The sequence below is a fragment of the Epinephelus moara genome, chromosome 12, assembly GCF_006386435.1.
Source record: "Epinephelus moara isolate mb chromosome 12, YSFRI_EMoa_1.0, whole genome shotgun sequence".
Taxonomy (NCBI): domain Eukaryota; kingdom Metazoa; phylum Chordata; class Actinopteri; order Perciformes; family Serranidae; genus Epinephelus; species Epinephelus moara.
In genome coordinates, this window is record NC_065517.1 from 31369505 (window position 1) to 31380725 (window position 11221).

The following is an 11221-nucleotide window of genomic DNA, read 5'->3' on the forward strand; positions in this document are numbered from 1 at the left end:
CAAGAGCACCTCGGCAGTGCCCAGGAGGCAAAGTGGCACCTCTCCAGCTACCAGTCCACACTCCATATTTGGTCCGGACGGGGACTTGAGCTGACAACCGTCTGGTTCCAAACCCAAATTCTTATGCACTAAGCTAATGCCGTCGATATATACAGGCATGCTAAAATCACACAGCTTGGGAAATAGTTTTACAGCATTTGTTTTCTCTTGAAAGTATGTTTGGCTAACCTGGAGGTTTGTTTAAAACACGTATGATTGTTTGACTATCGGCTATCGGATCGTTATCGGTTATCGGCAAAAAATCCAATACTGTGCATCGATAATATATATTAAATGTATCTTGTTCACGAGTGACGGGAGGATTGAGCGTGAGATGGATTGGCAGTTTGGCGCAGTGTCTGCAGTGAGTGATGAGGGCGCTGTGCCAGACCGTCATAGTGAAGAGAAAGCTGAGCCAGAAGGCAAAGCTTTCGATTTACTGGTCCATCTACGTCCCAACCTTCACCTATGGTCATGAGCTCTGGGTAGTAACCGAAAGAATGAGGTCTTGGATACAAGCTGCCGAAATGAGTTTCCTCTGTTGGGTGGCTGGCTTCAGCCTTAGAGATGGTATAAGGAGCTTGGACAACTGGAGGGAGCTCGGAGTAGAGCCGCTGCTCCTTCAAGTCAACAGGGGTCAGTAGAGGTGGTTCGGGCATCTGATCAGGATCCTCCTGGGCGCCTCTTGTTGGAGGTGTTCAAGGCACGTCCCACTGGCAGGAGGCCCCGGGGCAGACCCAGGACACGTTGGAGGGATTACATATCTCATCTGGCCTGGGAACACCTTGGGGTCCCCCAGGAGGAGCTGGAAAGCGCTGCTGGGGAGAGGGATGTCTGGAGTGCTTTGCTTGGCATGCTGCCCCCATGACCTGGCCCTGGATAAAGTGTTGAAAATGGACGGATGGATGGATAGCCCGGGCTACTAATTTAAGTTTTATGGCAATTGCAGTAAGGAAATTACATTATGGTGAAGAGGATTGTAGCTTCTGCCTCAAACCTGTGGTGCTGCAAGTTCCATTTCATTACTGAAAATCAGTTCCTGTTACCCTGAAAATAGTTTGGCGCAAACTGTGATGTTAACTGCAAATCTTTAATTGTCTTGTTTCTTAACACTCACTTAACAAATATAGTAATGGCACGGTTGACGATAACATGTTAGGTATAACATCTTAATAGTGAGATCTGACACGCTATCCTTTCCAAGGTAATTGAAAAAACTGAGATGGTTCCTGGTATACAGATCTCACATGTGCTCAAGTGATGTGAAGACGTGGCTGTGCTGATTCGATAAAGCAGATAAAAGCATAACTGATGCATTTGTAAATGTGTCATATCGCTGTATACTTCTGGTATGTGATAATTAATGCAGGAGTCGGAGCAGCACATGTTTTTACACTGGGGGGGGTGATGCTGAGTTTTATCATACGTGACATTTATAAATATGTATGTACCGTATGTGTGTTTAATGTGATTTTTCTTGTATGTATTGTGCATTTTATGGGATGGCTGTTTTGTTTTTATTGTCTCAATCACATATATTCCTGCCGTACAACATGGTTTTAAAGTGAAGCACATTTAATTTAATTACTGGCTTCCATCACCTTAAGTTTCAATGTTTTCCTTGCAGGCAGAAGCGCCAGCTCCCAAACCTTCATATCTACGGAATAGTGAGAAAACAGGCCGCTGATTGAGGCTTTAAAAACACATCAAACACCTCCGGTAAACCCTCTGAGAGTTGTGTTCCTATTTACAACTAAATGACTCCAGTGTCTTGAGTGTTTGGTGTCTTATTGCTTAGGTATGAAATTATGTGATAGTGACAAGAAAACTGAATGTGAGAGTGTGAGAGTTATTGAGACACAGTGTTACTGCTCTTCAAGTGGAGAGCGGGAAACACTCGGAGACAGCTTGACACACACACAGACACACACAAATACGCCACCCGCTGTCACACAGAAACAGATCTAACACTCCATGTGCAGCCCACAGTTACACACTACGCTCAAACAAAAGCGTGCACGCAAACATTGCCACATGCACGAACATAAATAAAAAAGATAAAAACACATGCTTGTGTGTGTTACATGTTTTTCTTTCCCCCCCTTCCGATCTCATTTGCAACGCAAAGCAGGCACGTGCGAGAAATTTTGATACGCGCACCCTGTCATACATATCTGAAATTAAATATCACACGCTGTACAATGTGTGCCCTTAAAAGATAAGAGAAAGCGGGAGAGCTAAAGAAAGCACAAGAGAAATGTATAAAGTATGCAGAGTCAAGATAGCATTGTGGACGGAGAGGCCCGAGATTTGACAAGAGCGAGACAGGCCTATGGGGGGGTGGAGAAAGAATCTGAACGATAGCAGAGAAAGCAACATAATGTGGACAGAAAGACGCAGCGTGGAGACACATAAAAACAGAACTGTCATGCCAACAAAGCAGTTCATTAAACTGATGGAGGAAAAAATAGGGAGCGGAGAAGGAAACATAGGGAGCACACAGAGAAAAATCCAGGAGTACAAACGAAAAAAAGATGGTGAATGTGGAGGAAGAATCGAGGGTAGAAGGGTTGAAAGGTTTTTCTCTGTCTTGCTTCTATCAGTGTTCGAGTAAAAGTTGCCACTACCTCATCAATAAGAGCTGAGTGAAGGCAAGACCTGGAACACAACGATAACAAGCACACACTCTGGTAGAGCACACTAAAGAGGAAAAAACTCAAAGGAAATGACAGATTAAAAAAAAGAAAGAAATGAGCTAAAAACGAAGGTACGACTGCTAAAGTGTAGAGCCGAAGAGGAAAAGCTGTATATATTTTAAGTTAATGGACTTGAACTTCACTTTAGGCAGAGGGGTTGGGGAGTGATTACTGCCATTAGGTTGCGGAGAGCATGTGCAGGGATGAGTAGTGTTGAGTATAACTTGTTGATGTGTGAGTGGGAGTGTGCAAGCGAAGTGTTGTTGTGCGCAGTCCTGACCTTGAATGTCAACTGGGACACACTTATCCACTTCTTCTGCTGGCCTCTTTCCCTCTTCCGCTCTTTTATTTCAACATTTTTACCTTCCCTCCTTCCACCTGGGCTAAAACCCATGAGAGCTGCAGTCCACTCAAGGAAAAGGTCAGAACCATTTCTTCTCTTATTCTCCACCAAGACACCCCTGCCGCCACTCTCCTCTTCTTCTTCCTCCCCGTCCCACTTATATATTCTGATCTCTTGTTCTGGTCTTGTTTTCTGAGTTTTTCTCACTTTGTAAGAAGAAAAGGAACACACAGCAATGTGACCTGTTGTGACTGCATTGTTTCAGAAACAACATGTGACATTAGCACGCCACATTATCCGACAAATGCATTTAATATGCAATTTGCACATGGTCACATTTCATATAATCCGAAGAGTCTGAGAGACAGTCAATTATTCAATATGTCTGGCTGCTATAATTAAGACATCTAGGGAAATAAAATCAATTTCACACAGATACATGTGCAAAGTCATTCACAAACAGAAGCGCCGACACAAATTCCAGGGCTGCTTTTGGATTAAAGCATAAGTAAGTGGATTACTGTGCTGATGAGTAAAAGGATAATTACAGTTATTTTCAACCTGGGCGTTATCCCAGTTTCTTCCATTATCATGACTGATTGTGTTCAATTTGTTTGCCTTTCGTATTCCCACTTTGCCACAGACAATGCTCTTTGAGTTTAGCATTTGAAATTCAAAAAAGTTATTAAAATGTATTTTTTAAACCACACTAAAATAAAAATGAAATGCTTTCAGATCAATAGTTCACTTGCTTTGGTCTGAATCAGGGACTAACTTTGTTCCAAAGTTGTATAACTGCCTAAAGTTGGTTCGTGTTCTCACGGCAGCATTTACAAGCGGACCAGATCAAATGCCTTGTGTGAGAAAGCTGCTCTTGATTGGTCAGAATTTCCATGTGGGAGAAATCCAGGAAGTAAAGCAAACGTTGAAGAAGAGTACACTTGCAAGATAAATGTGACACTTTCTAATGTCACAATGGAGGGACAACTACGCAGGTTGATTTTAGCGCTGCTCATCGTGGACTATATTGCTGTCATTGTTCATTTTAGTCAAACCATACAGTTTGAAAACGAGGCGCGGCTCCAACTAGAAAACAATGTTTTGATGCATTGGATGTGCTGAATGTGCATATTAAGGCAGATCAAGATCTACATTTAGCTCATCATCGTCTTGTCGGTGAAGATTCTCAGTCATCCAGGTCATGGTAATCGTAAGTGCTAATATCGTAGGCAACTGGACTTGCATCATTGTCTTGTTTTCGTCATGGAAAAAAAGGTACTTGACGAAAAATTGGCAAAATTAACACTGCTTGAAAGCTAAACTTGAAGGAAATCAGTAAGGGGTTAAACATGTGTATACAGATTGTGTGCAGCTTATTAGCCATTTTAGCTTAGCTAAAATAAGCTAGTTAGAAAGTAGGTTTAACACATGTCATATCAGACGTAAAGAGATGTTAACAGATCAGGGACATTGCTGATTGCTGCTTTATCTACTGAAGGGACATTTTCAAATGGGTTAATATGGGCTGTGGGTCAACACTATGCAGATGACACTCATTTATTCCTCTACAGAGCTGAACAAGACTGTTTCAGAATTACTGAAAAGTAGGGCTGAGACGATATGCTTATCTTGTGATACGATACTGTCAAGATACTTGGAAAAATGATGAAATGAAAAGATACATGTACTGCAATTTTTAAGTATTGCGATCATACAAGTATTACAATTTATTTCAATTTTTGTTTACTTTTATAACACTAGAGAATGGGTCAAAGTTGACGCATACAGTTCTCGAGACTGTATACTGTGAGGCATAGTTACAAAGGCAATGCACATCATGTAAGTTAGTCTCTGACTTTTAATTTAGCAGCATCATATCCTGCATTTAAAAGTGATAAATAAACTAGTCACTGTTTTCATTTTTCACAGTTTTATTGCACTGAAGCACTTTGTGACCTTGAAACTTTACTCATTTACATACTAAAATGTATATATACTATAGAATGGAAACCTATATATGTATATATATAGGTTTCCATTCTATGGTATATTACTGCTGCATTCAGCTGTCCCTGAAGTGTATCCCATACACTGATTTATTTGTGGCAGCTCCCGCAATATCAACATTGAATGCCACATACTGATTTTCTACTGTTTTAATATCAAAAATGGGTAAAATTGAATTCAAATGCAGAGCTCAGCCTCTCTTTGAGAGAGAGAGACAAGGACATCGGGCTATGGACCTTAAATAATGTGATAATTCATCACTTTGTCGGCACGTATGTCACACATCAGCCATGATAACTAGCGAGAAGACTTGGCAAGATAGTTAAAATGTCACTTACAGTTTTCAGGTGATTTGGGCAGGTTGGTTGGTAGGTTGGTAGGTAGATAGTTAGACGGATAATGAAGCATTTGAAATGGATTTTGACATTGATGGCAACGATTTAAGCTTCAAAGCATTTGGGTCAGCTTTAATATTGTTCCCTGTATATCAGATGGGTTCTCTGATGTGTACGGGGTATCACTTGTTGTACCCTGCTGTTTTAATGTTATTTTGAGGCTAAATGTGGGTTTTCAGTGTTTTACTTGTACAAATATTGTTTGTTTCTGTTTGTATCTATTAAAGTGATGCTTTTATTTTAGAGGACTCATGGAAGGATAACCCCTTTGGCTATAAGAGATCCTTATAACAAACCAAATCAACACTAAAAGAGTCCTGATTCCTGAGTCCATGCTTCAGCCTCCTGTTACCTCTGTGATTCTGTAAAAACGCCATACACACCCACCTGCCCGCTTTCGCTCCGCTCCTTCCTCCAGCAACCATGTAACAGACTTAAACTCCATGGGTGGTGCAGTGTTTTGCTGCGGTGCTTCTGGCTGTGAGATGCTTTGACCAAAGAGCTAAAAAATCTGCACTGAGCCTCTCAGGTTTCAACAAACTTCTACAAAATCCATCTGCTCAAAACAGATCAATCTTTTGGGTCCACTGTTAAAGCCACAGTTCAAAACTTTTGGATGTTTTTTTTTGTGATGAATGCTTCCTGTTTGTTTTCTGTATCCTATTACATCTTCTTTTTTTGTTGTTTTGGTCATGTTTAATTTATCTGTGGGTTTGTGTTGGAAATTTGCAGCATTTTGGGTGAAGAAAATAATTTCATGCAAAGAATTAAAAACTTAAGCATCATTCATGTCAATTTCATAGTGGAAACTGCAATAAGGATGGAGACTTTGACACCTCCCACCTAAGCATAATATCCAGTACCTCCATTCATGCATCCTCCCACACACATAATTGGTATTCCATGCTAACCTGGTAGAGAGTGTGGTTTTTGTCCTTGAAGCAAGGTATGAGGAGGGAGTAGATCTGCAGGGAGTAGTAGTAGGCAGCCAGCTGGAGCGACAAGGCAGAGTGACACTGCTTCTCAAAACACCTGTTGGCATCCAGTACCTGCAGAGATGGAGGGAAGATATGAATAAAAAAGCACGCTGCTGGTGGGAGAAAAAAATATGAGCAAAATTCAAATAAACTCCACTTCCTTCCAAAACTTAAAAAACCCTCAGTCCAGTTCACGATATCCGAAAATAAGCAGTGAAAAATCAAAACAGCACAGATATTCAGTGAACACACCCTGCTCATTGTATCAAACAATGCAGAGCTCACAGTTTGTCACCACCGTCAGTCTGCTCTGAAGAGAGTTAATTAACTCTCTAGGAAACGTACAGTGATATCAACTCCGCAGCAAGTGTTTCTGTAGTTTTTGTATCACTTTTCATGCAACTTCCATGACTTCCCTACACAGAGCCACCAGATTAAAGACACACATCACCCCCGGATCAAAACACATATTTTTCCTGTAGCCCTGTTTTCAGGGTGTTGGAGTGTTGGAGATATCGGCCGTAAAGATGTCTGCTTTCTCTCCAATAAAATGAAACTAGATGGCACTCAGCTTGTGGTGCTCAAAGTACCAAAATACTACATCTAAAAAGCTCAACAGCAATGTCTCTTTCCAGAAATCATGACCCAGTAACCCATGATAATCCACGGATCTTGTTGTGAGCAGTTTCATGTAGGAACTATTTTCTTGCTATCAAACAACACCCACCAAACGTACCTCTCCGCAGAAGCTAGCTCACCTGGCACCACTGAGCTAGCTAACGTTTCAGCTCAGCCAAAAAGGACACCGTTAATGTTTACATCTTGCACTGTCCCGAGCATGAGCCTCTCTTCTATGAGTAGATGCACTCTTCCTTCTGCATGGTGATACGGTTGGCAGGTGTAGTTCAGTAGAAAGAAGATAGTTCCTACTATCTTCGCTTTAAGACAGGTGGTGATCGAGCTTTTATGGCCAGAGCAGCTAAATTTTGGAATGCTCTACCTGCTCCCTTACGATCTGCTGACTCTGTGGTTTCTTTCAAAGCCAGGTAAAGACACACCTGTTTAGACAGACGTTTGGGTAACTTGTATGTACCAGAGTTGTACATCTTCAAATTTTGTGTATTGTTGTTGTGTAGAGTTAATTGTTCTTTTTTCTTGTGTGTGTGCAAATAGTTTTGCTAGTTGTGCACTTTTTGTCTGCCAAAAGCGCTATATAAATACATTTTAATTACTTGTATGAAACTACTTACAAGGTCTGTGGATTATTTTGAGTAAAAAAAAAAAAAAAAAAAAAAAAGAATTGCTGTTGAGTTTTTTAGACGTATTTTTTGGTGCTTTGAGCGAGGGCTGAGTAATATCAATATTATATCGATACTGTGAAATAAAACTAGATATTGTCTTAGATTTCGGATACTGTAATATTATAACTCTTGTCTCTTTTTAGGTTTTAAAGACTGCATTACATTACAGTGAGCCTATCAACCTGAAATCTTAAGTGCAGAGCTGATCTTCTTCCAGGAGCTACTTATAAGTGTGTGGGCCTATCGTCTGTGGGACAGATATAAAGCTCTGGGTAGCCCTGCACTAACATGATCAACTTTTCCATATTTATCAGACTGAATATTTATGATAAGTTGTATGTCGGCTGTGATTGGTTGGACTTCATCACATTTAAAATGTAAAAGTAACACACACCAAAAAGATGCTGATCACTGGCAATAGACCTGATTGTAGAAAACAAGTGTCACACACTCTGGCTCCACATGCATTTTTTTATTTTGATGACGTTTCCAACTTTGGGCCTTCTTTAAGATTAACGAGCAGGTACACCGTTCTCTTATATGGACCACACCTTTGTTACACATCTGATGATGTTTAGGTGATCGTGCTACACTATGAGGTTGAGCAAATCACATGACACGTGCTGATGCACTCCAAAAGTTGAACTCGGTTTATCTTAGTTGGTATTATCCATTGCACCCTGAAAAACAGACACTTGAGAACGCATGAGCCGCAACGCCGTCGTCTATATTGTCTAGTCTATATTGGAAACAATGAATCTGAGGACGCAAAAAACACAGCATGTGTACAGCCCCTTAGTCATCATATCCTCATTACTGACGATTATTTATCAAATATCTCTGTGTAAATATTTTGTGAAGGCATAAATAGTCAATCCTACAATATCGTTGCAATACTTTTATTGAGGTATTTGGTCAAATGTATTGTGCTGTTTGATTTTCTCCATATCACCCAGCCCTATTTTGTGCACCACAAGCTGAGTGCCATCTAGTTCTATTATAGTGGAGAGAAGGCAGACATCTCTACGGCCGGTATCTCCAACACTCTGCACCTCACACCAAAATAATCTAGACTTATAAATAGCACCACAGGTAGGAGGAAAAATATGGATTTTTGATTTGGGGGTAAACTGTCCCTTTAAGACTCATGAGGGATCTCACTACCTCCGCTTGAACACAAACTACTACGGTATGTTTCTCTTACTTGCACTTCATTTTCTCAGCTATCAAAACACAGTGACTGCCCCTGTGACAGCAGAGACATGGTGGACTACATGTTGCTGTGTGGGAGTATTCACAGTATGTGTGAATGTTTTTTTGACTTGAGGAAGACATGAAACTATGTGAGATGCGTATTGTTACTGCTATACATCATTCTCTGGTGCCTTTAAAGTGCAACTTTCATTTGACGCACTGATGATGCAAACAGTCTAACACAGCAGCTCATGTAGAAAGGTAAGGGATCAGTAGAGGATACGGATTCACTCAGCCATTTCCCAGACTCCCACGAAAATACACGCTTCTATTACCAGAGTCTGTTTGTGTGCGTCTAAAATAAAACTCTGTGTGTGTGACTGTGTGTCCACCTTACCTGAGGCAGGGCCAGTAAGTAGGACAGAGCCAGCATCATGTCCCTGGGAAATGCATCGTTGGCCAGCTGCAGCAAAACTGGAAAAGGATGGAGGGATGGAGGGATGGAGAGGAGAGGGGGAAGAAAAGACTTTAACTAAAGCACTGAGGATTAACAACCAACCCTCCCCTCTTGGACGAGTTTCATCCCACGTTTGTTGAATACAGACGACAGTGGCTGTCAGAATACACCTCTCTGTGGGCCAGACAAAGGAGAGGGAAGGTAAAAATAGAGGGGAGATGAGAAGGAAAGAGGGGAGACTAAGTCAAGAAGCATCATTAAAAATCACCCCCAGAGTTCTGGGATGCTGTCCATCTTCTCGCTGGGCTATTGTGTGCGTGTGTTTGCATATGCTGTGTACAAAATGCTTGTTGCGTGTGTGCGTGTGCACGTGTTTGGTTTCTTGCACAGGGAGTATTCATTATTCAAACAGTAAGTACATGCCCACTTCTAATAAGTGCTCTCCAGATGAGTCCAAACTTCATCTAAGTGCACTTTAAAGTCGAATCCTCTGAATGCCAAATTAGCCTCTGCATACTGACGGCGGAGACAGGCAGAGGGGTTTGATTATAAGAAATGCAAATGATCTTTAAATGGTCTGTTTGAACCACTGATCTGGTCGTGCAGGTCGACTGTGAGCAGGCAGTTTTATTTATGAAGCAGATTTCTTACACAGAGGCAGCTTGGAGGTGATGCACAGACAACACAACACCACAGAGCAACTTGATTTAAAGTTAAAACAACACAATTTGAAGTTAATACAATTTAAAAGAGCAAAATAAGAACGATAAAAGAATAAAAGATGAGCATGAATAAATAAAAAAGATTTAAAATATGTCTATTAATGATAATACAGCAATAATAAGTCCTTGGTTCTTAAAAACATTTAGTTTAAAGCGCTTGAGGACAAGGTTTTCAGTCTGGATTTAACAACTGCAGAGCCGGGGCTTTCCTCAGAATAAGCATTTTCTGAAGGACGTACTGTCATAATGTACTTAAATTTATGTATCTAACTGTTTTGTACAAACAGAAGAAGATAAAAATGTGTGCCAATGGACACGAATCAAGCTGAAACTTTAGAAACGCTGCTGCCAATTATCCTACACACTGCCAAGCTTTAACCTCACAATGAGAACCCAAACTGTTTTTACAGTCGTCCAAACATTTCCTCGAGCTGTGTCGACCCCATATGCAGTTTTTATTTTCTGCAGCTGTGATTTGCTCTTCTATTTATTATGTGGACGATGGTATGCATTAATGAGACGTGTCATGACACCAGAAATTTAGTAGCTCATATCAGTGCTAGTGAAATTCCACTTTTCCTAAAACCCAATCCAACACCACAGTAAATCTCATGTACTTAAACACATACTCCTTTATTAAAAACATTTAGATTCAATATGATTTATAATTTATCACTGATCCCTGAAGACCCACTTTGAACGGGTTGTACTAGTTTATGTGGATTCAAGATTTTGATGTGTTGATGTACACACACAGGACAACTTTATTAGGTACACCATTCTAGTACCAGGTTGGACCCCTTTTGCCTTTAGAACTGCCGTAATTCTTAGTGTTATAGATTCAACAAGGTGCTGGAAACATTCCTTAGAGATTTTGGTCCATATTGACATGATAGCATCACATAGTTGCTGCAGATTTGTCGGCTGCACATCCATGATGAGAATCCCCCGTTCCACCACATCCCAAAGGTGCTCTATTGGACTGAGATCTGGTGACTGTGGAGGCCATTGGAGTACAGTGAACTCATTGTCATGTTCAAGAAACCAGTTTGAGATGATCTGAGCTTTGTGACATGATGCGTTATCCTGC

General features: G+C 40.8%; 1 protein-coding gene across 1 annotated transcript in view; it reads right to left on the minus strand.

Moving 5' to 3' along the window:
• Positions 1-11221, minus strand: part of nbas (NBAS subunit of NRZ tethering complex) — a 281527-nt gene that overhangs the window by 138970 nt on the left and 131336 nt on the right. Inside the window, exons 40-41 of the mRNA XM_050057998.1 lie at positions 9350-9426; positions 6392-6529 (exon numbers count right to left, since the gene is read on the minus strand). Coding sequence (XP_049913955.1) covers positions 6392-6529; positions 9350-9426 — 215 coding nt within the window. The remainder of the gene's footprint in view (positions 1-6391; positions 6530-9349; positions 9427-11221) is intronic.